This window comes from Musa acuminata, chromosome BXJ3-10, assembly GCF_036884655.1.
Source record: "Musa acuminata AAA Group cultivar baxijiao chromosome BXJ3-10, Cavendish_Baxijiao_AAA, whole genome shotgun sequence".
NCBI lineage: Eukaryota > Viridiplantae > Streptophyta > Magnoliopsida > Zingiberales > Musaceae > Musa > Musa acuminata.
This window is the reverse complement of record NC_088358.1, coordinates 17,412,028-17,439,020: the sequence shown is the minus strand read 5'-3', so window position 1 is coordinate 17,439,020 and position 26,993 is coordinate 17,412,028. Positions and strand designations below refer to the sequence as shown.

General features: G+C 44.6%; 3 protein-coding genes and 1 long non-coding RNA gene across 6 annotated transcripts; all 4 read left to right on the top strand.

Annotated features, from left to right (window-relative positions):
• Positions 1-2,079: 2,079 nt before the first annotated feature.
• On the top strand, positions 2,080-3,052 carry LOC103999666 (cysteine-rich repeat secretory protein 55). The gene has a single exon (XM_009421476.3). It carries the CDS (start codon positions 2,172-2,174, stop codon positions 2,940-2,942), a length of 771 nt encoding a protein of 256 aa, XP_009419751.2. The 5' UTR covers positions 2,080-2,171; the 3' UTR covers positions 2,943-3,052.
• A 544-nt stretch (positions 3,053-3,596) lies between these two features.
• LOC103999665 (heat shock cognate 70 kDa protein 2) lies at positions 3,597-7,187 on the top strand. The gene is made up of 2 exons (XM_009421475.3): positions 3,597-3,910; positions 5,321-7,187. The coding sequence occupies exons 1-2, from the start codon at positions 3,697-3,699 to the stop codon at positions 7,051-7,053; spliced, it is 1,947 nt and encodes a 648-aa protein (XP_009419750.2). The 5' UTR covers positions 3,597-3,696; the 3' UTR covers positions 7,054-7,187.
• A 9,174-nt stretch (positions 7,188-16,361) lies between these two features.
• LOC103999664 (glucan endo-1,3-beta-glucosidase) lies at positions 16,362-18,831 on the top strand. Its single transcript, XM_065171937.1, has 3 exons — positions 16,362-17,518; positions 18,303-18,570; positions 18,654-18,831. Exons 1-3 carry the CDS (start codon positions 16,424-16,426, stop codon positions 18,677-18,679), a joined length of 1,389 nt encoding a protein of 462 aa, XP_065028009.1. The 5' UTR covers positions 16,362-16,423; the 3' UTR covers positions 18,680-18,831.
• Positions 18,832-24,617: 5,786 nt separating this feature from the next.
• On the top strand, positions 24,618-25,836 carry LOC135651109 (uncharacterized). 3 transcript variants are annotated; one of them, XR_010501735.1, is made up of 4 exons: positions 24,618-24,692; positions 25,061-25,378; positions 25,528-25,584; positions 25,648-25,836. It is a non-coding gene; the product is annotated as an uncharacterized LOC135651109 (long non-coding RNA). The 3 variants fall into 3 exon arrangements; XR_010501733.1 differs by lacking the exon at positions 24,618-24,692 and having other exon boundaries at positions 24,988-25,378; XR_010501734.1 differs by lacking the exon at positions 24,618-24,692 and having other exon boundaries at positions 24,989-25,378; positions 25,662-25,836.
• Positions 25,837-26,993: the final 1,157 nt, after the last annotated feature.

Genomic DNA, 26,993 nt, shown 5'->3' with positions numbered 1-26,993 from the left:
ACATCGATTTGAAATTTCTTCATATAATAAAAATCGATCTCGGAAATGCTTAACTTAAAATCATGCAGAAGTGTAGTACAAGTAAGAATTTCATTTGCAATAAAGGTAAATAGCAAGAAATAAATGCAAACTAAATTTTTATAGTGGTTCGATCGTCGTGACCTATATCCACTCCGCCAATTCCTCTTCCGTCAAGGCTACCGACATCTACTAACGATCTTCATTCAATAGGCAAAGATCAACTACCTTTTTATACCTTCTCCTTTTCACATGTTTAGGAGACAGCCTTTACACCCCTCTTTTACAAGGTTTCTCTTACACATCTCCCTTAGAACTCTCTCTAAGCTTTAGGAGGAGGGAACTCAACTTTCTAATAGGGTTTTGCTTAACTTTCTTGCTTCTCCGTATAGGAATACTTGAGGTATTTATAGACCCCAAATGACTTCAAAACTTGGAGCCAAAATTCAAATCCTCGAAATTTCTAGGTACAGGTCGTACCACCTAGAAGACTGTGTCTGGGCGGTACCATCACCTGTAGCTTAATACTAGGCGGTACCACCACCTAGAAGACTGTGTCTGGGTGGTACCACCGCCTGACATAATCTCGGAGACTGTGCCATGATGGTTCCACTTGTTGAGTCACTATTTGGGCCTTTCGCTTGGCCCAAAATGGCCCAAACTTTAGCCCAATTGACCCCTAATTGAGTTGGTATAATTATATTCTAAATCAACTCAATTAGACTATAAACTAACTCGATCTAGATATAATCGATTACAAGCGAATCCTATGTTATCTGGCATATCATTGGTTCTTCCGACGATTCGTCTGATCCTTTGATGCATCATCCTCTCCTTCGGCGTATTGCTTAATCAGCATGTTGTCTTCTTGCAACTTCTGATCTCCTTGGCATAATGTCCGATCTTCTTAGCCCGATGCTCGAATTCACGAACCGAAGCCTTCTACCAATACGTTGACCGATTCTCCGACTCGACGTCTAATTCTTTGACATGTTTGCTCCGGCCCAACGTCTGATTCCTCCTGCTTTAATCTATTTGCCTCTTCTGATCGAAGCTAGTCCTGCATCACTTAAATGCACATCAGATAAATACTATCAATTAGTTTCATCATCAAAATTCGAGATTCAATAAGTGATTTCTTACCTACACTTGCAATCGAAGACTTTACAAACGAACTCCCAAAGTATCCTAGCAATCTACCTTAAAAGGTCTACGATGCCTTCCTGAGCTTCCTCCTCCAACACACTAGACTCAGATATGATATCATCCTCATCATCTCTCTTAGTGTTGGTAACAAAGGTTAAAAGTCGAGTTGGCTCCTCAACCCACCCCCCGCGCCCACCTCATAAGCAAAAGTGAATCCATTGTATGATATATCTTTTGCCACCTAGTGCAAAGTCCTTCGACTCAAACTTGATAATGAAAGCTTCTAACCTAAATATTCTCTAGGAGATCTATTATATTTCGATCAAGTTGCCTATTTGGTCGGGTGACCAACGTTATGCATCATGTCACGTGTTTTGCATTAACACAAATACATTTTTATTGAAATTTTCAAGTGTTAGAAGTTCTCAACTGCCCATATTGTGCTCAATTTCTAACACTTTCTTGTGATGTTTGTCGATAAGTGTGTGAAAACATATATTTTATCATCGGTAAGTGTGTGAAAACATATATTTTATCATCGCTAACCCATTTATTTGCCAGCTATATAATCTATGCTTTAGAGAATCTACATACTTCCTCTGTGCCCAACCTGGTTATCAAGATAAGAGTGCTCTGAACTCCTGTAAAGGTTGAAAAGGAAGATTTTTTATATTGTATTAGACACCGGATAATCAATTTCGATTTTACGCGAATTAACGACGGGATGGTCGGCAAGTGAGGCCACCACTTGCAATCGGTGCTTAATGCATTCGTCTGTGGCCAATCGTATATATCGACAGTGAGACTTATCTAGAAATGAAGTGCGGGAGACTGCACAAGAAGTCATCCTCAATAATGCAGCACAAATCACAACCACCGAAGTCTGACTTCTGTCCACCACTTCCGGTAATGCGTCCTAATGTGTGGTCAAGAAAAACTGCAAGTGGAGCAAAATATATAGCCCACAAAGCAGTAACGCAAACACACACAAAGCTTCTGATCTAACGATGGCATTGCTTCGCCATCTGCTCCTCCTCTCCCTCTTGCTTCCTTTCTCCTCCTCTGACGATTCCATCGGCTATTACTGCGACAAGAGCTTCAATGGCGGCCATATCCAGGCGGACATCAACGGCGTGCTGTCGGATCTTGTTGCGAAGGCCTCCGTTGGAGGCTTTGCCACCTCGTCCAATGGCAAAGGTGGCAGTGCAATCTACGGCCTTGCACAATGCAGAGGAGATGTCAGCTCGGAGGACTGCTCGACGTGCCTCAAGGACGCCGCAAAGGCGCTCCCGGAGGCCTGTCCGAGCCAAGCCGACGCGCGGATCTGGTATGACTACTGCTTCCTTCGCTACGACGACGAGAATTTCATCGGGCAATCCGACTCCGGCTACGCCATCATTCTCTACAACGTGGAGAACGCGACGGATCCGGATGCCTTCGACAAAAAGGTGGGCGAGGCGATGAGGACGGCGAGGGCACAGGCGGTGGCGCCGGGAAGCGGAGGGCTGGGGAGGGTGAAGACCAAGTTCTCGCCCTACATCACTATCTACGGCCTGGCGCAGTGCACCCGCGACATCCAGACGCTGGCGTGCGCCCAGTGCTTGTCGTCGGCCGTGGAGAACTTCGCTAACTACTGCGTCCACCGGAAGGGCTGCCGCGTGCTCTACAGCAGTTGCATGGTGCGCTACGAGATCTATCCCTTCTTCTTCCCTGTTGACCCTGGCAGCAGCAGCATGAGCAAAGTTGGCAGCTACTTCACGGCCATCTTGTCACCATAGGAGCCTCTATTAATGCTGTGCACTGAGGTGAACTATGAAGCTGTGACCCTGCGCATCAATGTTTTTCTATTAACTAATAAATGAATATATAGCATATATTAACTATACAATTTCGATATCTATTTTTTTATGGATACGCATCTCAATTCCGATTAATGAAAACATAATTTCTATTTAGGCGAATCGAGTGCATAAGAACAAAATAATTTATAGGCACCCCACCTACATATTGACTCGAAGAGTTAAGCAGGTTAAAACGGGAAGACAACCTGCACCATAAAGGAAGCGTTTAATAACTGTGGGAAACAGGACAGACAGGGCCCAACAATGAGGTCAGCAAGCCGGGCCCAGTTGCGGGACCCGCGGACAGTAATCACTGGGATGGTCCCTGTACGTGGTTGCATGCTGCGCAGTTGGCAGGTGGGCTCCACTCAACGTGGCCTCGTCGCGCTTGTTTTACCGGGACACCCCGCGAAATGCCAGACAAATTTTAAGCCGTTCGATTCGGCCGGCCTGACGGCGGAGATCGTTCAGAACATTCCAGTGAAATGCCAGACAAATCTGAAGCCGTCCGATTGAGCCGGCCTGACGGCGGAGATCGTTCAGAACATTCCAGAACCCAAGCTTCCCCGAGCACATCGTTTTATGCTCTCCGCTCCTCTCAAACATCGTAGTGGCGGATCCGAGCTTTTCCTTGCAGCTTCGACGTTCTTCCGCCCCTTGATTTCGTCGTCGATCTCCGTTCCAACCCTCCATGGCCGGAAAGGGCGAGGGTCCGGCGATCGGGATCGATCTCGGCACCACCTACTCCTGCGTCGGCGTGTGGCAGCACGATCGGGTCGAGATCATCGCCAACGACCAGGGTAACCGCACCACCCCCTCCTATGTCGCCTTCACCGACACCGAGCGCCTCATCGGCGACGCCGCCAAGAACCAGGTCGCCATGAACCCAACCAACACCGTTTTCGGTAAACTCTCCTTCAGATCCGTTGTTGATGCTTGCTACGAGAGTTGTTATCGTTCAGATATTGCGTTTTCTTATGAGTTCCTGTTTTAACTTGGGAGATCTGTTCTGTACAGCAGATCTGTTGTTGCATTGCGCAGTAGCTGTCGCTCCTCATATTTTAACCAATCATGATGCAGATCTGTCACTATTAGTGTCTAATTTGTTAGGATATGTTTGATCTGCTGAGATCTGAGTAGTTTGTTGTTTATATTTGTTGTCGCACTTTCGTTTGTCTACGATTTTCTTCAGGGCTGGCGATTGCTCTTAGCATAGTTTATCATGGATATGTTATTATCCCTGTTGCTCTGTGTCAACATAAATCATAAGTGACGAAAACAAAGCCCTAGAAACTCATCTTCCGTTTAATGCGTATTTGTTTTGCTTATCTTTTCACTGTTTTATCGATATGTGACCCTACAAGGGTGGCATCTCTGTGTTCCTGACTAGATTTATATCTCAATTGGCACAGCGATAGTGGGTGTAGTACTTAATTATCTCATGCATAATCCCAAAAGATGTGCAAGTAAAATTTGATATCAAGTGATAACCTGGATGAAGAATGAAAACAGTGTTGGACTTTAATTTCGTAGTTGTTGCCATTTGGTCATTTTTTATACAAGGATTTGTCATTTTGCCCAGTGATTTTCCTAGCTCCACTTGGATTTGACATTCCAGATGACATTTGTTTTTTGTCTATGAATTAATGTTTTTTGAATTACCACAAATACTTTGTGATTTGTTGGATCTGATTAATTAGTAATAAGATGGTAGGCCTTGAGGCAATGGTGAAGTTGCTGCATGGTCACCTGAGCATGCTGATCATGGAAACAGAAGCTATCTAAGGCTGTAGCTCTGATCCTTTTCTGAGACCTAGTGGCAAGAGACCTCTCTTAATGCTAGACATGACCCTGGTTCGGTTCAACCCAAAACCAAACCAGCTTGGCGGTTCGTCGGTTTGTTCGTTTTTGGTTCCCATCTTTAGGGGACTGGAATTGGCGGTTCCAAATTTTTTAAAAAACTTACTGTTTTAAATTATTTTTAATTAAAAATTAAAAGTAAAAAAAAAAAGAACTGGAGATTTGAATCAGAGTTGCAACCATCGGAACCAGAACTGAAACTGGAATGGGAAACGGGCCCTATGCGGTTCGGTTTCGTTCCCAAAATTTCTGAATTGGAACCGTCAGTTCCGGTTAGTCAGGTCTACTTAATACTGTGTTCTTAGTCTCTCTTGTCCCCTGGTTTACTTGCATGCCATACTTGTAGAGATCATGCCACATTCCGTGACCATTGCCTTTTCATCAAATGAAATATTTGCTTTATTATTATTTTTTTCAGGATGTACTAATTATTGTGTACTTTATATGTCTTTCAGATGCAAAGCGTCTTATCGGAAGGCGATACAGTGATGCTTCTGTCCAAAGCGATATCAAGCTCTGGCCCTTTAAGGTTGTTCCTGGTCCTGGTGACAAGCCCATGATAATTGTTCAGTACAGGGGGGAGGACAAACAGTTTTCTGCGGAAGAGATTTCTTCTATGGTCTTGATAAAAATGAAAGAAATCGCCGAAGCCTACCTGGGTTCCACCATAAAGAATGCCGTTGTTACTGTTCCTGCTTACTTTAATGACTCCCAGCGCCAGGCAACCAAAGACGCTGGTGTCATTGCTGGTCTTAATGTAATGAGGATTATCAACGAGCCAACAGCTGCTGCTATTGCCTATGGTCTCGACAAGAAGGCTAGTAGTGTTGGGGAGAAGAATGTCCTCATCTTTGACCTTGGTGGTGGCACTTTTGATGTCTCTCTTCTGACCATTGAAGAGGGTATTTTTGAGGTGAAGGCTACCGCTGGTGACACCCACCTCGGCGGTGAGGATTTTGACAATCGTATGGTCAACCATTTTGTCCAAGAATTCAAGAGAAAGAACAAGAAAGATATAAGTGGAAACCCTAGGGCTCTCAGGAGGTTGAGGACAGCATGCGAAAGAGCGAAGAGGACCTTGTCTTCCACTGCTCAAACTACAATCGAGATTGATTCCTTGTACGAGGGCATTGATTTCTACTCCACCATTACTAGAGCGAGGTTTGAAGAGCTTAACATGGACCTGTTCAGGAAGTGCATGGAACCTGTCGAGAAGTGCCTGAGGGATGCAAAGATGGACAAGAGCAGTGTCCACGATGTTGTCCTTGTTGGTGGGTCCACCAGAATTCCAAAGGTTCAGCAACTCTTGCAGGACTTCTTCAATGGGAAGGAGTTGTGCAAAAGTATTAATCCGGATGAGGCCGTTGCTTATGGTGCTGCTGTTCAGGCTGCCATACTCAGTGGGGAGGGCAATGAGAAGGTGCAGGACCTACTTCTTTTGGATGTCACACCGCTCTCTCTTGGTCTGGAGACAGCTGGAGGAGTAATGACTGTTTTAATCCCGAGGAACACCACTATCCCTACAAAGAAGGAGCAGGTCTTCTCGACGTATTCTGATAACCAGCCTGGTGTCTTGATCCAGGTTTACGAGGGTGAGAGGACTAGGACGAGAGATAACAATCTCCTAGGCAAATTTGAGCTCTCTGGTATTCCACCTGCTCCAAGGGGTGTTCCTCAGATCACAGTTTGTTTTGACATTGATGCCAATGGTATCTTGAACGTGTCTGCCGAGGACAAGACTACTGGGCAGAAGAATAAGATTACCATCACCAACGACAAAGGTAGGCTGAGCAAGGAGGAGATTGAAAACATGGTTCAGGAAGCAGAGAAGTACAAAGCAGAGGATGAGGAGCACAAGAAGAAGGTCGAGGCCAAGAATGCTTTGGAAAACTATGCGTACAACATGAGAAACACCATCAAGGATGACAAGATTGCTTCTAAGCTGGCTGCTGCTGATAGAAAGAAGATCGAGGATGCAATCGAACAGGCCATTCAGTGGCTCGATGGCAACCAGTTGGCAGAGGCAGACGAGTTTGAGGACAAAATGAAGGAGCTTGAGAGCATTTGCAATCCGATCATTGCTAAGATGTACCAGGGGGCTGGCGCAGACATGGCTGGTGAAATGGACGATGACGTTCCTTCTGCTGGTGGCAGCGGTGCCGGGCCGAAGATTGAAGAGGTTGACTAAGTATTATCACCTGGTGTTCCTGGTTTGGTTTGATTTCCTATTTAGGTCTACTTGCCTTGGTACGATGAGCTATGCACTTTAATTTCTTGTTTGCATGTACTTATATTATGCTGTTATGGTCATTTTGCTTCTGACGTTGGCTTCTCTCTAACCTAACTTCTCTAACCTAACTTCTATTTGTGGGGTTTATTTGAGTCAGATCAGGCATATTTTGGCTCGTGCATTCTAGTGAATACTTTTTAAATTATTTTGATACACTGTGAGTTGCTTGGCATCTAGAACAACTGAAGTAGCAAAAACTGAACAAGGGATTGAAAAGGAGAAGGTCCAGCATTCTGAGGGTGTAGAACCAAGAATAAGACATGGCCAGCATTGAAGCTGCAGCGGCACCTAGGTGACCTAAGGTATCTCCGAGAGATGATGGCGCAGTTGCTGATGATAGGTGGAACAAGCGGGAGGCCAAGTGCAGTCACCCAAGCGGCTGGGAGGCGAAGGCGTTGACGGGGTCTTTGAGCAGCAAAATGAACGCCCAGATAACCGGAGGGAGCGCGAGCAGCGTGTCTTGCTCCTTCCCTACCCGTTGATTAGTATTCCTCCCACCTTTCAACGTTCAGATGGCAGGCTGTGGAGAAGCAGCAGCAGCTGTTGGTTCAGGAGCAGGTCACGTGTCAGCCGCATGACGGCATGGTATCACACTAGAGGTGAATTCTACCCTCCTCCATTGTGAATTATATTTCTTTTTTTCCCATTTTGATCCTGTGTTTCCTTTCAGCTCAAGCAGTCCGGTGACCGAACGTTCCGTGTTCTCATGTATGTATCAACAATGATTTCGGAATGTACTAAGCGGATGCCAAGTAGTAGTAATACCAGTGACATTTCGGATACACTGAGCAGTAGCCTCAAAACGCTTGTCATCCTCCGCCATCGCATCATGCGGAGAGAAACGTAGCTCCGTACGCATCGCTGATAGCAGCGACATGGTGCACAGACCTTGAGACGCATAATAAGTGGACCAAGAAGGATTCCTGCAGCGAAACTGAATGAGATATATGATGCTATCATATCAATATCACACTCGGCGAAGAACTCATGTGACTGCGGCTGTAATATCATACGCAGCTGTGAGCATTTTTGTCTCGTCTGTGTCATGGCCCAACATGTCCTTGAAGGAAAATAAAAATCTGGAGACCTCATTCGTTAGGTTATTAGGTTCGGGTCCTTTTCTTATGTTTGTTTTGCCAACAGGGTCGATATTTGCTCCTCCCGAGAAAAGAAAAAAAATAAAAGCCAGCACACAGATCTACCTCGCACCACTAACGCAATCAATGAGCACACCACACAGATCTAGCACAAATATTTGTAGTGATGATAAGACGATATATATATATATATATATATATATATATATAACAAAAAAAAAAAGGAAAAGAAGCAGACATATGAACCCTGCTACTATGGGAGAGACCAAGAAACCAAATAAATTATGTGATAAGAAATTAAATTTCACAATTTAGAAATTGGTGAAAAAGGGTCGGAACTAAAATATTTGTAATTTATGTAGATGAGCAGCCGAGTTAGAAATAGATTATCAAGATCCTCAAGTGGGGTTCACCCCGCAACTATCTCACTGCCTTCATGGCAGATATATACGGGAAGGCATCATCATAAGCATCAGCTACAGGCTCCAAAATCAACAGGAGGTATACCTGAATACCAAGCCAAAAACAAAAAAATTTGAGTCTCACATCTAAATTTAAACATCATCTGGACAACTGGCTTTTGCAACCTGATTAAACAAACATCCCAAAAATGAAGCACAGAGCACAGAAGATGAAAGCTGGTCCAGATAACATTGCCACACAAGAACCTGAAAAGGTAACGAAGGATAGAGTGATAAAAGACGGCCGTTACCTGCTACCGCTTGACCCATTGGAAGCTCTTCCTTGCTTTCGCCTTCCCAGGCTTCTTCCGTTCAACTACACGTGGGTCTCGTTTTAAGTAACCGGCTGGATGAAGCACACAGATGAAAAGGTTGGATCAGCGAGCGGAGTGTTTGGATCCATATACGAGCGACACTACACTTTCTTCTTCCTGTTCCATATGCTCTTCCCTTCTCATTCACCTGTCTACCCAAGCTTTTGCAGTCTCCTCCTGTTTCTTCCGCTCGATTTCAGCTCTTGTTGATGTCGCATTCATTGTTGCAATAGCTTTATCTTCTATTTCACTAAGAGGTGGCAACCCATTGATACCTCTGACGTCATTCAATAGAATCAAACTGTCAATCATATCCTCTGTGATTCCTGATGCTGCAATGAGATCACCAAATGCCCGATTCGGACCTGCCATTTAGTAAATTCAACAGCAGGTCAGCAGTAAAATACCGTTGCATAGTTAGTGAGAAATGCAAAGTGTTCGATCAATGTCTCCTTATAAGCACGGGACTCTTCTCTTATTTGTTTCATCTGTCTCAACTCTAAAAAGCACTAAGATGTGAAGATCTCACTCACATATGTATAGAGATGGAAATGCAGCTACAGTTGAAGGGTGGATGTGAGTTTGTTAAGTAATTTTCCAAAGGATTGTAAGAATATATGCTTGAGATATTGTAGCTCTCACATATTTTTTTGAAAAGGAAGTGAAAATTTTGTTCAAGTTCTTCAGAAAGAACCAGTTTTTCAAAGTAAATATCGGTGGAAGAGATGGGACGAAGTGAGAGCAAGAAACTAATTAGGATAATATTCCAATTCTTGCAAGAAGAAATTTTGAATCTTTCCCCTAAGGTCACAACAAAGAAATTACTGGTCTACATCCAAGCGTTGGCTATCGAGGTCCGCATAGATAGATAAAGTAGAATGATCAAATTCAGATATCATGTTTGGAAACCGTGACTGTCATGTTCATGTTGAAGTATACCGAATAACATTACATACGACAAGAACAGGGAAAACTATATTCACCTAAATGCATTATATTATTACGGAAACGTTGATCTATCCAAACTATATAAAAATATCCTTATATAAAATTAAAGCTGTTTGAAGGTGTATCGATGGAATTGGTGCTTTTCTTTATGATAAAGGAATGTATTGAAGGATGAAGGTGCTTTTCTTTATGATAAAGGAATGTATTGAAGGAATTGGTTAGCTGTGAACATTTCTTCATGACCAAGGAATATATTAAAGGAATTGGTTAGCAATTATAAACACTTAATTTCGAAATTTTCTATATATGAAGGAGGATTGTTTCATGTAGTAGTATTTATTTTGGTGTTTAGAATTTAGAAAGAACTTTAGAAACTGATGATATTTTACAGAAGCTCTCTTGGAGTTTTCATTTAAACTCTGTATCTCTTGAATGCTTCCTTGAATGATGAGTCTTTTATTTTCAGTTATGTCTCCTTGTTTAATTTTCTTATGATAGTGAACTTTCTATATCCCTTTGTATTGAACTGGGTGGTGAGTTGTTTTTCAATTTTATTGAGTTTATACATTTTCCATCTGAAAAAACTGTACTATCGGTTTTCTTTTGAGTTCTATTCTACTTTACCCTCATTCTGCATCACGTCGGTATTAGTTTGGTATCAGATCTAAAGGCTAAAGATCATGGCAAGACGGAATGAAAAAGATATAGTTGGTGAAGGTAGCGACCATGAAGATGATGCCGAGTCGTTGAGGCAGTAGCTACGAAGATTATTACGTAGTCTACAAGAAAAGAATGAAATAATCGAAGAACTTTAAAATAGACAAAACCAACATGAAAATGATATCCATGAATATACTTCTAATGAAGATACACCTCCTCTCCCAAGGGAGTCGAGAAGATGTCGGACAAAAAATAGAGTCCAAGACGAGTGGCAAAATAAATATAATCCCAAATTGGAGATTCTAGAGTTTGAAGATAAAATAAATGTTGATGACTTTATCGACTGGCTTAATACAATAGAAAGAATTTTTAATTTTCATGAATCACTAGAACAAAAGAAGGTCAAACTTGTGGCACTAAAACTTAGACGGAATATATCTTTTTTGTGAAAAAATCTGAAGAAATAAAGAGAACATGAGGGGAAGAGTAAGATCATGAGAAAAAATTAAAAGGGAGCTGAAGAGAAAATATTTACTTAGACAATTATCGGCAAGAGATCTTTATCAAAATCCATTATTTTAAACAAAAAGATCTTAGTGTAAAAGAATACATTACATAATTCGATAACCTAATGTTAAAAGGAGAGCTTGTGGAACTAGAAGAGCAAACCATTGCAAGATTCTTAGGAGGTCTAAAGTATGAGATTGCTAAAGTTGTTCAACTCCAGTCTTTAAATGATGTGAGTAAGCTGGTATTAAAAGTTGAAAAGCAATAGAAGTTTAAAAAGAGTTCTCGGTACAACTCAAAAAAAGGCTATACAAAAGGAGGAAGTTCCAAGCCTACTGTCCAAAGCAAGGTGATATCGAAGGTGCAAGAAAAGGGTGAAGAATCTACTGGCAGCAAAAAAACATATAATTCTTCTACCCCAAGTGGTCGAAAATACTTCAAATGTCGTGGTTTTGGGCATATTGCTTCAGATTGTCCAAATATGAGGATTGTAACTTTGGTTGAAGATCATAGTGATGGAGAAGAAGATGAAGCTGATGACGAACCAAAATACGATGATGATAAGGAAGAGATTACTTATTCATATTATGGTTTATCTATTGTATTGCAATGTAACTTTCAAGTATCTTATGTGGCCAAGGATGAAAGTTGGGTAAGAAAAACGTGTTTCACACTAAATGCACTTCTCTTGGCAAGGTGTGCTTGGTGATCATCAACAGTGACAGTTTTGAGAATGTGATATCTTTGAAGATGGTACAGAAGTTAAAGTTGGATATAATCCCTTATCCACATCCGTATCAATTATGTTAGTTGCAAAAAGGAAATGACATCAAGGTAACTAAAAGATGTTTAGTTTCATTTTCTAGTGGCAAATATTATAAAGACGAAATATGGTGTGATGTTGCTCCTATGGATGCTTGTCATTTGCTGTTGGGAAGACCTTGGCATTATGATAGAAGGGTATTGCTATAAACATACTTATTCTTTTAAGATGAATGAAAAGAAAATTGTCTTAGCTCCATTACAATCTTCCGAAATCGGTGCACCAAAAAAGAAAGTTAGTGCTTTTATGTTTTATGGTGAATGCAAATGTGAATTAGACAAGGGTGGTCATATTTTAGCCTAATGGTAGTAAAGGAGAACAAATAACATAATGAGACACCGACAATCATGAAACCAATCATAGAGGAATTTCGAGATGTTATACCGGACGAGATTCCACATGACATTCCACCTTTGAGAGACATCCAACATCATATTGATTTTATTCCGGAGGTAGTTCTACCTAATAAGGCAGTGTATAGAATGAGTCCCAAGGAGCATGAAGAACTTTAAATACAAGTTGATGAATTAGTAAAAAGAGGGTTAATTCAGGAGAGCATAAGTCTGCGGTTCTAGCCTTGTTGGTGGTGCCTAAGAAGGATGGTTCTTGGAGAATATGTATGGATAGTCGTATTATCAACAAAATCATAGTGGATTATCGTTTTCCCATTCCAAGGTTAGATGATTTACTTGATTAATTATGTGGTGCTTCTATTTTCTCTAAAATTGATTTGAGGAGTGGCTATCACCAAATAAGAATGAGGCCTGAAGATGAGTGGAAAACAGTATTTAAAACTAGAGAAGGCTTATATGAATGGTTGGTTATACCATTTGGGTTATATAATTCTCCTAGCACTTTCATAAGATTTATGAATCACATACTTAAGCCATGCATTGGAATATTTGTTATAGTTTACTTTGATGATATATTGGTGTACAGTAAGAGCGAAGAAGAGCATATGAATCATTTGAAAGAGATCTTTCTTATTTTGAGGCAGCAAAAGCTTTATGCTAACCTAAATATGTGTGATTTCTTTACTTCTAGTGTTATATTTTTAGGATATGTTGTCTCAAAAGATAAAATCATGATGGATCAAAGTAAGGTAGAACCTATTCTCAATTGGCCAACACTTGCTTCATTGCATGATGTGAGGAGTTTCCATAGCTAAACTTCTTTTTACAGAAGATTCATCAAGAGTTTCAGCTCTCTTATCGCTCCAATCACCGAATGTCTGAAATGTGATAAATTCAAATAGACTAATGAGGCTAATGATGATTTTGAGCTTTTAAAAAGAAAGGTGACCGAAGCTCCTATCTTAGTTCTACCAAATTTTGACAATATGTTTGAGATTGAATGTGATACCTCTAATGTGGGAATTGGTGCTATTTTGAGTCAAGACGGAAAGCCGATTGTATTTTTTAGTGAGAAGCTGAATGATACAAGAAGGAAATATTCTACCTATGATAAGGAGTTACATGCCATATATCGAGCTTTATCTCATTGGAGTCAATACCTTCTTGTCAAACCATTTATACTATATTCAGATCATGAAGCATTAAAGTTCATAAATTACCAACACAAGCTAAACAAGAGGCATGCAGCTTGGGTGGAGTTTTTACAATCTTATAACTTTACAATTAAGCACAAATCTAGTGTTCAAAATGTGGTTGTTGACGTATTGAGCAGAAAACATTCTTTATTATCAGCAATGGAAGTCAAAGTTGTTCGATTTGAGATATTTAAAGATCTATATGAGAATGATGTGGATTTTGGCTCAATATGGTAGAATTGTAAATCAGGTTCTTTTCAACAATTTTCTATCCTTGATGATTTTCTTTTTCAAGCTAGTACTTTATGTATTCCATCTTGTTCTTTGAGACAAGTAATTCTAGCTGAAGCTCATGGTGGTGTTTCGGGTGGACATTTCGGTAGAGATAAGACTTTAGCTCTTATTCAATCAAACTTCTATTGGTCTAAGATGTTTATAGATGTGGAAAGACATATAAAGCAATACCGAGTATGTCATTTGGCAAAAATAAGAAGTAAAAATTCTGGATTGTACATTCCATTGTCTGTGCCAAATGCTCCATAGGAGAAAGTGAGTCTTGATTTTGTTTTGGGACTGTCGAAAATTCAAAGGAACAAGGATTCTATTATGGTTGTTGTTGACAGATTTTCGAAAATGTCTCACTTTATTCCTTACAATAAATCGAATGATACATCTCATATTACTGATTTATATTTTAAGAAAATTATTAAATTGTATGGTATTCCAAGAACTATGGTGTCTAATCGAGATTCAAATTTAAGCAGGTACTTCTTTGAAATTTAAGCAGCTCGCATCATCCACAAACCGATGGGTAAACTGAGGTAATGAAAAGAAGCTTGAAAATTTTGCTTAGAAGCTATGTTGACAAGAATATTAAGCAGTGAGATCTCATTCTTCCACAAATCGAGTTTTCCTATAATCGTTCTATCCATCATAGTATCAGTAAGAGTTCTTTTGAGGTTGTTTATGGTGCTAATCCTTTGGACTTAATCCCTCACTCTACAATAAAGCAATTTAGTGGAGATGCTGATGAACGAGCTAAGCAAATAAAGAAGCTACATGAGAGTGTGAAAGCAACCATTGAGAAGCAAAATGAGAGGTACATACATACTGCCAATAAACACAGAAAACAATGGAGTTTAATGTAGGTGATTTAGTCTGGATTCATCTAATGAAGGAGAGGTTTCCACCAAACAAATTTGAAAAACTAAAACCAAAGGCTGATGGTCCATTCAAGGTACTTAAGAGAATTGAAAAAAATACTTATGAGATTAAGCTACTTGAAGATTACGAAGTATTCCCAACATTTAATGTGGTTGATTTAAATCCTTTTTATAATCATGTTGATGAATCAAACAAGGACTTGAGGACAAGTCTTTTTCAACCGGGGGAGATTGACACGGGAGTGTCTAAATTACTACAATCTGATCATATGAACCTTGATTATGATATGATATTTTTTTCAGCCAATAATGATGCCTCATAATCTCAACCCACTTAAATATGACAGCTCATCAGCATATTCCCTATACAAAGTTAAAGCTGTTTCAATGTACTTTTCTTCATGACAAAGGAATACATTAAAGGAGTTGGTTAGCAGCTGTGAACATTTCTTCATGACCAATGAATGCATTAAAGGATTTGGCTAGCAGTTATAAACACTTAATTTTGAAATTTCCTATGCATGAAGGGTTATTTTATGTACTAGTATTTATTTTGGTGTTTAGGACTTATAAAGAACTTTAGAAACTGATAATATTTCCTTGAGTAGTGAGTCTTTTATTTTTAATTTTGTATCCTTGTTTAATTTTCTTAGAGTGGTGCACTTTCTATATCCCTTTGTGATTTTAAACTAGGTGGTGAGCTATTTTTTTATTTTATTGAGTTCATACATTTTCCATCCGAAAAAACTATACTATTTATTTTCTTTCGAGTTATATTCTATTTTACCCTCATTCTAGATCACGTCGGTATATCGCTGGAAAAGAGTCGAGAGTATGGCATAAAAGAAAAGAATATACATGTATGAAATAAATCATATGAATTAAAACAACTAAAAATTAGAAAGGTTTCTTTTTGAAAAATTTATTTTTCTGACTTTATTGATTTTTCAAAAAAAAATTAACGAATCTATTTTTATTACTTTTGTGAATCTCTTGAAAATGATCTTGATTTGATGATTTAAATGAGTTTTATCTTGATTTTTTAAAATATGTAAATTGAGATTTTTTATGCTTAAATCAACATTTTATATGCATAAATTAATATCTTGTTCTCTTGCAAGATTGAATGAATTCTATCTTTTTTATGATCTCCAAAGAATTCTTTATGTTATTTATTTAAGAGAAGATTTGTTAAAATGAATCACGGTTTCAAAATGAGGTAAAATTGGCATAAGAGGGAAGAGACAAGGATGAAAGAGAGGCAGAGATCGAATGGGAGGAGTGGACGGAGGGAGGCAGGAATGGGAGGAGGCTAGGGTTAGGATTAGAAACCGATGGGGAAGTCGTAGGGAGACTAAGCGGGAGAGCATCTTTTGCGCTTAGGGTTTTTAAGCGTTTCGAGCACAACCCTCGAGCCACCACATTTCTGCCAGGCACATATTGGGCCGGATGCAGGCCACCATTCATGATGGGCCTATATATCCATTCCGGCCCAATAATTAACCTAGCTAAATCCGTGGTAGTGGACGGGACCTCATCCCCCATCGGCCGTCCACGTGGACAATCAAGGCAACCCGAAGCATCACGTTCCGATCCCTTGTCGAAGTCTTCGCCACGTCACAGCGCCCGACATGAGTCCACCATTTCACACATTAAAAATACTTAAAAGCAACCCAATTTATTACTATATCGGCTGCCCTCTTCGCCTTCCTCTGCACAACCAATTTCCATCCCACCCCCTCAACAATGGCCGCCGCCGGAGGCCTTCTCACCGCTCTAGCGAGCCCCACAAAGCTCCTCCTTGCCCTCTTCCTTGTTCTCCACCTCGTCCCTTTCTCCTCCATCACGGCCGCCGCTGCCATTTCCATCGGCGTCAACTACGGTGCCTACGCCAACAACCTTCCCCCGCCGGCCCAAGTCGCCGCCTTCCTCAAGGACCGTACCTTCATCGACCGCGTCAAGCTTTTCGACGCCAACCCCGACATGATCCGCGCCTTCGCTGGCACCGGCATCTCCCTGATGATCACCGTCCCCAATGGGGACATCGCCTCCCTCGCCTCCCGCTCGTCCGCCCCTTCCCCCGCCGCCTCCGCTTGGGTCGCCTCCCATGTCGCTCCCTTCTACCCCGCCACCAACATCTCCCTCGTCGCCGTCGGTAACGAGGTCCTCGCCACCGCCGACCGCAACCTTATCGCCCACCTCGTACCGGCTATGCGCTCGCTCTACGCAGCCCTCTCGGCCGCCGGCTTTCACCAGATCCGGGTTTCCACCCCCCACTCTCTCGGCATCCTCTCCACCTCCGAACCGCCCTCCATCGGCCGCTTCCGCCGTGGCTATGACCGCGCCATTTTCGCCCCGATGCTCGACTTCCACCGCCGCACGCGCACCCCGTTCGTGGTGAACCCCTACCCCTACTTCGGCTACACGGCGCGCACCCTCAACTACGCCCTGTTCCGGCCCAACTCGGGGGTGTTCGACCCTGCCACAGGGGTGAACTACACCAACATGTTCGTGGCGCAGCTGGACGCGGTGCACGCCGCGATGCGTCGGCTTGGTTACGGCGACGTGGAGATCGCCGTGGGGGAGACGGGTTGGCCGTCGGCTGGGGAGCCAGGGCAGCTCGGGGTGAGCGTGGAGGACGCCATCTCCTACAACATGAACTTGATACGCTTGGTGAACTCCGGCAATGGGACGCCGATGATGCCGGACCGGCGGTTCGAGACGTACGTCTTCGCGCTGTTCAACGAGAACCTGAAGCCGGGACCGACGGCGGAGCGCCACTTCGGGCTTTTCAACGCCGACTTCTCGGCGGTCTACGACGTCGGCCTCATGCGCGGCCAGGTGAGCCCCCTCTTGCCTTTCATCCCTCGTTGTTAGTCCTCGTTTCCTACTTACTTACGATCTTGCCACTCAATTCGATATATATATATATCTCGATTGCCCTGTGGGGGCAATGCTAAGTAGCACGGCTATGTCAGCCACCTTACAAACTAGTGGTGTAGGCAAAAACGCGTAGGCATTCTTGCCGTGTAACGTGTAATCGTCTTTGTGGGAAGCTTTCGTGGGCGACTCGTCCTCGTCTGTCGAGAGAGTTACATAAACATCTTGCCATTTTGTGGTGACCGATGGTTTCCTTCTGCCCCTTCTCTTTATCTGTACCTCGTCTTTTGAACTTGAACCACGTCTTGTTTCCTGCTCTGAATCTAATCCACAATGCCTGAGAAATCCACGGATGTGGCAGACCAACATCATCTACATCTTGTGTGTGTGTTTCAAGACTGGCATTGTTCTTTCATTTACGTCTACATGCCGTATGCTTTCAAGATGTTACACTTTGATAGGACGATTCCTTGTGTTGTTTCCTGTGATCTTCGTTGTGACGGCCATCATTGTTCTTAAGTCGTCAGCTGTCCGTCTTTTATTTCGACTTGCCTTGTCGTCCATCGAGTAAGTGTATGGATTTGGACCCCTACAAAACGGCGTGTTCTTCACACCTGTCAGAGTGGAGACCAATCCGTGAAGCATTCATGGCTTTGCTTGAGAATTTACCTTTCTTTTACTGCTACTTTCCGTAGCATGGTTGGCCATTCGAAGCGTGCAATTGACGATGGTGGCGCTTTTACAGGCGCCGGCGCCCGCTGGTGGATCGGGGAGGAGGTGGTGCGTGGCGAGGGCGGACGCGAGCACCGCGGCGCTGCAGGCCAACATCGACTATGCGTGCGGCAGCGGCGGGGCGAACTGCAGGCCCATACAAGACGGCGGCGCGTGTTTCTACCCCAACACGCCGTTGTCCCACGCCTCCTACGCCATGAACGCCTACTACCAAGCCGCCGGGCGCCACGACTTCGACTGCGACTTTGGCCACACCGGCGTCCTCACCTCCACTGACCCCAGTAAGTATTCGTGCCCATTTTGCTATTTCTTTCTCCTTCGTCTGAACTGGCAGTGCTGATCTTTACTTTATTGGTTGTGGCAGGTCGTGGGAACTGCAAGTATCAGTAGTGACAAGTTACAGTGTTTACATGCTAGCCAGCAACTCCTACCTTTAATCTATAGCTATCAGGCATCATTGCAGGGATATTTATGTTTACTGGTCATCCTAGTTGTAATCTAATTCGTGCATCAGATTATGAGATACTACCAGTTGTCCACCACAGATTACACACGTCGATGGTTTAAAGCGGGCTTGGGTTCATACGACGATTACATACTGCCGGTCGTTCGTTGCCTGTTCTTTGGAGCCAGGCTTTAATCGGACGGCCGCTTTGCGCTTTAATTGTACCGCCCAATCGATCACTGGCTTTCATCCGAGAGAGAGGCGATGAGCTGTTTCCGTCTTTTCGTCCTCGTCGTGTTGTAGCCTCTAGTAGATCGGACGGTCGGTCTTTGTTCGCTTTAATTGTCCCGCCCAGTTGATCGCGGACGCTCATCCGTCAAAAGCGCTACTTCCATTTTCGTAATCCTCGACTTGCCATCGCCTCTTCCTCCTCTTTTTCGGTGGTGTGGTGGCCTCTCGCGGTCGTCGTGGATACAAGCGCTCGTATCCAATCTCCGGACGCAAGAGAAGAGCTTTTGGATAAGCCAGGAAGGATGGTCTTCGTCGGCGGCAACTGGAAATACGTAATCATTGCTTATATCACTTGATATGGATAGTACTTACGATAAGACTCGGTTGATGTCAGCCGACGTCTTACGCCTCGATCAGCGCGACTGCACTCGGTCAACTGAACCGGAACACTGGTCGAGACGCATTAACACCTACTCAGGCTCGGTTCTACACGCCACGCCAAACCCCATGTCAGACGCTATCAGCCTGCCTCCTGCAGGCGGGCACATCAAACAACAGTAAGCTTCCCTATAAATACCCTCTCGTTCATCAGAGAAAGAGGGGGGAGACAAACACTTCTTCTTCTGAAACCCCCTCCACATCATCTAACTTGATCGTCGGAGGGGTCGGGTCGAGCTTCCGACCCGACCTGTGTGCAGGTACAAGGGCGAGGTTGCATCTTCCCAACACCGCGGAAAAGCTTCACTCCCCACGCAACGTCCCGCCCGGACTACTCTAACCGACCACCTCAGTTGTCTCGAGGAACGTCGCGCAGGATCCCCGCGCATTTGGACCCGAACCAAGCCACGTCGGCCCCGAGGCCACAGCATAAAGTTGTTTACACTAACATTTTGGCGCTAGAAGGAGAGCCCAGAATGTCGGGTGATCACCCGAGTGGCTCAGATGAGCCCACGGCCGAGAGGTCACACCCGACCGAAGCCTCAGGGGAACATCCCCTGCACAGAGACCATCGTGACGAACACCCCGCCACGACCTCCGAATGATACTGGTGAACATTCAACGACCCGGGCTTATCGCCACCCGACGGTGCCCCAGCCGACTCAACGCCCGTATCACCCGAGGCCTTTCAGGACCTCGCCCGTCAAGTCCGAGCTCTGATAGAAATGGTGCAAACCATTATCCCGCTCGTTTCTCATCCGGTGCACCCGCCCGCGATCGAACCACTACGACAACGCAAGGCGCCCGTTCGGGCCCACATGACACTACCGGAGCCCCCCACTTCACCTCGGGTCCGACCGGCCCCACTCGGGGATCCAGTGATGATAAACCCGAGCGGTCGCCCGGACCTCGAGGTACTCTCTTCGGACTCCCTGCGGGCCCAATTGCGCTTCGTCAGCCAGCGACTCGACGAGGTGCAGGAAGAGGTTCACAGGTCCAAGGGAGAGCTCGAGGAGGACGCACACCGAGGGTCTCCCTTCTCACCCGAGATACGGGATCTGACAGTCCCCCCGGACTTTCAGCTCCCATCTCTGGACGCTTACCATGGCTCCACTGACCCAGCGGACCATGTAGCTGCTTTTCGCGCCCAAATGGCGCTATATGGAACCTCTGATGCCCCGATGTGCAGAGCGTTTCCTACCACTCTAAGAGGGCCGGCCCACGCGTGGTATGGCGGCTTGAAGACCGGAATGATCGCTTCCTTCGGCCAGCTCGCCAATGACTTCGAGCTCCACTTCGTAGCCTATGCACGACCAAAGCCCTCCGCGACACTACTCCTCGGACTCAAACAAAGGGAGGATGAACCCCTCTCACATTTTGTGGATCGCTTTGCCACGCAAATCCGGGGCTTGCCGGACACTCACCCCTCTCTGTTAGTGCAGGCGTTTGTGATAGGCCTGCGACCTTCCAGATTCCTCTGGTCCCTCACGGAGCGACCTCCCACTACGGTGCCAGAGATGCTCCAGCGGGCTAACCGATACATCGCAGCCGAGGCCTGGGCGGCCGTGAGAAGAAGGGACGACCTCCGACCGCGGGCTCCATAAGAGAGGCTAAGCACCCGCGGTGGCTACCCGATGTAGTCCTCATGAAAAGAAATCTAAGCCCTGCCTCAGTCTCTTCTGAGCGAAGGTTCAGTATCTACCTGACCCCCTCTCGGCTCGCGGTTGGCCCCAGCTTAAACCCCTCTGACTCTACACGGCTCGACCGTAGACTACTTGAGTCTACCTCAGCACGGCTTGCCCACCTGAGCCGTATCCCTCGGCCACTGCCCGCCTATGTCGTGATACTCGGCCGCATGGTGCCCGAAACCACGCTTGCGCGGTCTGCCCGCTTGCGTCGTGCTACTCGGTCGCATGACCCTCGAGACCACGCCTACGCGGTCTGCCTGCCTACGTCGTGATCCTCAGCCGCATGATGCCCGAGACCACACCTGCACGGCCTGCCCGCCTGCATCGTGCTCCTCGGCCCCACGCTCCCCGAGACACTTGCGCGGCCAGCCCGCCTGTGTCGTGCTCCTTGGCTCCATGTTCCCGAGACACACCTGCGCAGCCAGCCCGCCTGCGTCGTGCTCCTTGGCTCCATGCTTTCCGAGATCATGCCTGCGCGGCCAGCCCGCTTGCGCCGAGTCCCTCGGCCGTAGTCGGCCTGAGTCCACCTCAGCGCGACCTGCCCGCCTGAGCCGTGTCCCTCGGCCGTAATCGGCCCGAGTTCACCTCAGCGCGGCCTGCCCGCCTGAGCCGTGTCCCTCGATCGCAGCCTGCCTGCGTCGAGCTCCTCGGCCGTAGTCGGCCCGGGTCCACACCTGCGTGACCAGCCCGCCTGCGTCGTGCTCCTCAGCCCCTTGGCCCGAGACACACCTGCGCGGCCTGCCCGCCTGCGTCGTGCTCCTCGACCGCATGATGCCCGAGACCACACCTGCGCGGCCAGCCCACCTGCGTCGTGCTCCTCGGCTCCATGCTCCTCGAGACCACACCTGCGCGGCCAACCCGCCTGTGTCGTGCTCCTCGGCTCCATGTTCCCGAGACACACCTGCGCGGCCAACCCGCTTGCGTCGTGCTCCTCGGCTCCATCTCCCCAAGACACACCTGCGCGGCCAGCCCGCCTGCGTTGTGCTCCTCGGCTCCATCTCCCCGAGACACACCTGCGCGGCCAGCCCGCCTGCGTCGTGCTCCTCGGCTCCATGTTCCCGAGACACACTTGTGTGGCCAGCCTGCTTGCGTCGTGCTCCTCGGCTCCATCTCCCCGAGACACACCTGCGCGGCCAGCCCGCCTGCGTCGTGCTCCTCGGCTTCATCTTCCCGAGACACACCTGCGCGGCCAGCCTGCCTGCGTCGTGCTCCTCGGCTCCTCGGCCCCTTGATCCGAGACACACCTGCGTGGCTAGCCCGCCTACGTCGTGCTCCTCGACGTTATGCTCCCCGAGACCGCGCCTGCACGGCCAGCCCGTCTGAAAGCTAAAGCCATGCCTCGGACTCCCATTACAACGTCCGACGCATAGCTTCTTTCTGGGGCGGAATATGATATGGATAGTAATTACGATAAGACTCGGCTGACGTCAACCGACGCCTCACGCCCCGATCGGCGTGACTACACTCGGTCAACTGAACCGGAACACTGGCCGAGGCGCATTAACACCTACTCAGGCTCGGTTCTACATGCCACGCCAACCCCCATGTCAGACGCTATCAGCCTGCCTCCTGCAGGCGGGCACATCAAACAGCAGTAAGCTTCCCTATAAATACCCTCTCGTTCATCAGAGAAAGAGGGAGGGAGACAAACACTTCTTCTTCTGAAACCCCCTCCACATCATCTAACTTGATCGTCGGAGGGGTCGAGCCGAGCTTCCGACCCGACCTGTGTGCAGGTACAAGGGCGATGTTGCATCTTCCCAACACCGCAGAAAAGCTTCACTCCCCACGCAACGTCCCGCCCGGACCACCGTGACCGGCCACCTCAGCTGTCTCGAGGAACACCGCGCAGGATCCCTGCGCATTCGGACCCGAACCAAGCCGCGTCGGCCCCGAGGCAACGGCATAAAGTTGTTTACGCTAACACCACTAAAACTTTCTTAGTCGATCGGTTATTGCGTGCACCTTTCTTCTTCTTCTTCTTCTGCAGATCCCAATGATTGTTGTCGATCACCAACTTGAAATATCAGATCTCACCGATCCTCGTGATTTATAGGTATTTTTGATGACCTAAATCGTAATATTTCGTTTCTCGTTTTTTGATTTATCTTCCGAGCCATTTAATCGTCTAATTCGGGGCAAAAGAAACGGCGACGGAACCAGTGGCATTGCTGCTACTGCAACTATATTTTTGTAGAATAGTAATACATTCCATGTGATTCATTTGATATTTTCTCATCTTGGTATTGTGTTACCACTCCTGAATCCGTTTCAATAGATGAAGTAGAAGAAGGGTTCTCTGCCAATAGCCCCTTGACATAAAATAATAAGGGAAGTTCAATGAATGTTCTCCTGAGTAGAAGAAAAGGAAACGATTTTGATAGATATCAACCAATACTAATCACCTCCTGCAACTTCGGAGGTCATAAAAACCTTATGTATCCGAGTAGTATTCATTTCTGTTTGGTAGCCCTAAACAGGATGGAGCCTCTGTATAGCAAAGTAGGATGGAGCCTCTGTAGCAGGTGTCATACTGTCTTTGAATTGTTCTATCTATCTTACACTTACAGAGCAGATTTTGGACTGGACAAATATAGTTTTGTGCCTCATGAGCCAGTCTAGCAATTGGAGCTGGAAAAGTTGCTGCTCCAGTGCAGGCTCAGGAGGTAAGTTCAATGGACACGACTCTATGTCACCTGTAAAGTTTCCGTAGATGGAAATCAATGATAGAGATGCATGTCTTGGAAAATGAATAGTTGCAGAGCATGTAATCATCTTAATCGATGTGTTTTCCTTGGAGATCATGTTTGATGTATGGTGTTCTATTAGCATTTGCCGACTGCAAATCATAAATTCCACAGTCATCAATCAAATTTGTCTGGTCCATATGTGGCCCAAAATAGTTTGGCATGCTATTTATCAAGTCGATTCGGAAAAATATCATATATATATATATATATATATATTTATCAAGACCTTTTAATTTGGTGTTGGATAATTTTTTTGGTTATTTGAATACCCAGATTTGTTGCTAGGTGATTATGCTGCACATTGCATATTGATCCTGAACAGTATCAGTTTGTTCTTCCATACTTGTGTATACTTGTCACAGGAATGAGATGGCTTAAGCTTCGTCAACTTTGAGATCACCATACCAAGATGATCATGTTGGTGTTGCTCAGCTCGGTGTTGATTGTCAACTAGGTTCTTATAAAGAAAATATGCTGATCACCATAGTCCATAACGTATGGCAAGAAAAGCATGCATTATATCTTTATTGAAGCTATATGCTTTGTGTAATTGTCACATCTAGTCTTCATACAAGTACACTGCTCCTTTTTCTAGACATGAAATTGGCATGTATAATGCTCATAGTTGGTATTTCAGCCCCTACCTGGTGGCACTGATTGTGTTTGGCATTGACAAAGTAGTACAGGGGCATGCCAACACATTATTAAGATGACACAGTGCTTATACCAGTCAGCATTCCTTTATGTAATTAGCTCCATTGATTCTCAAGTCCATTCTGAATTAAGGAAGTGAGTTAGTTCAGATAAATGCGAGTGCTGAAGTTGCAGAATCAAACAGGGCATATGTGGAGGTAAATCTTTATCATCATTTGTATTGCCTTTTATTATTTTCTCGGCCATCATTGTCACTATCTGGAAGCATGAAAGTGAGTTTGTTTCTCTGGATTGAATAATGCGGATGCAATTCATAATTTAGATGTCTCTCTTCTCATTGTTTGTTCTATGATGGTTCGATTTACAATAAATTCGACCTATATTTGCAGTGACCAATAAGTTTATAGACAACCTTGACAGAGACTTCATTTCCTGTTTTCCTTGTAAACCAGTTCGTGGGAGGCTCACAAACAAGTCTGCATGTCTAAACATGTATCGCAATTAGATATCGTCTCCTCCCCTTCATTGAAACCTTGCTAAGATTCGAGCTCTTTGGCTTTGACAGGAAGACCTCGAGATCGGGATATCGCCCCACCTTATCTCAACACCACGTCGTTTGAAAGGGGCGGTGCATGGTGTTCCGATGACGACAAATTCCAAGAAAATTTATGTCGGCAGACGGCGAGCCAAGGGAGTCAACCGTGGCTGCTTGCGTCGGCCGCCGAACTGCTGCAGTAACATGGAGGGAAGGGTTCTCTCTGTCGTGTGGACAGAGCTCGGCCTCTGAAGAAAGTCCAACCTCCCTCGGGTGTTATCTGCAGGCACCTGCCCACCATTTCTATTATTCATGCATTCAACCTCCGGAAGTCTTCATCGTTCTCAGGTACCCACTTTGTCTCGACATAAATGATTCATCACAAAGGACTCGGGTATCTTTCTGCTGAAAGATGATAAAAATGATATATTCATGTCAATTCGGCATCGGATAAAGCTCAAATCTTTGTCTTCAGTGCTCTGTTGCTGCATGATCAGGACTGCCAATGTAGACAACCTGGTGGATGCAATGATCAATCAGGACGTGGTCATCTGGTAAGTGGGAAGCTGCTCTTAATTATGTTAGCCTTAATTACCTTCACATCGTGCAATCTTCAGGTCATTCTCACAAGGTGGGCCTGATTAATGGATTCATTTAAGGCGACACAGCTTTAGGCAAAGCCACTGCTGCCGGTAATATTCCTCTTTCTGTCTGTCTGACCACCGGACCGGAGTTGAATTACTTGTTGAACATCATTGCATCTTGAGAATCAAATTTTCAAGAAAATAGATGGTTCTTTAAGCTGATTCCTTCTTGATTACTCCTTCATGTCATAAGCATCGTTCCAATATTTTAAGGAATATTCTTCTGTGCAGCTGAAGGATCCATATGGTTGTGCTCCACTCCATGTGTTGTAGAGTCCAAATCTATCCGATATATTGATCGTATAGTTTCCTTAGATCACCAGAATTTAGTTGCATGCTAAATTCTGCTTGGTGGAATATGGATTGGTATTGATAAATGAATTCCGGAGATCCCACACAAATAAGCTTTTATGGCTACTCACCGATGCACTCCAATAATACGAAAATATATATTATCACCGTTAAACAACTACATAAACTATAATTAATTTGTCGACGAGTAGGTCGTATCACTGATTATATTACTATTGCTTCAAGATGTGGAAATGGCCCGGAAGGAAATGTCATTGTCCTACACACATTTATATTGCACCATTAGATCAGCTCCATGAGAAATTATTATTCCTCATCCATTTATATTGATTTCTTATAACTGAGTCATTTAGAATAATTATTATTTTATTTTATAAAAATATTTGGATGAATTCTTAGAAAAAACACAGAGTTATTGATCGCATAAAAAGATCATTTTGCTTTCGTAATATTAAAAAATTCTTGTTTGACTCTTAGTTTTAGTTACGTTTAATCACTCGATTCATCGACTCTTGCTTACTCATTGAAACTTATCATAGTTGATTGTACCTCTTATGCAAAGTAGAAGATAAAAGGATCTCTCTTTTTTTGACATAATGGTTGTACAATGGTCATAGTCGACCTTTTTTTTTTTTACATGATGGTTGACATGATGTCATAATCGATCTTTCTTTTTTTTATATCATCGTTGATATGATGGTTGTACAATGGTCATAGTCGATCTTTTTTTTTTTTTTTTTTTACACGAGGGTCATGATCGATCATGACGAGGATCAACAAACAGGGGTGTCAAGCATAAAGCGACCATACGCATAACAAAAGAGACGATCAGTCGAGCAAAGATATGAGTATAGTAAATATGGTGGAGGACAATCGTCCACATAGTTGAAATAATTATTTTAAAAAATAAAGGTATTATATGAGAAATTTTCTAACTTAAAGATATTTTACCGAAAAAATCCAAAGTTAAAAGTGTTTTTCATAAATTCATCCAAAATCTTTTACAC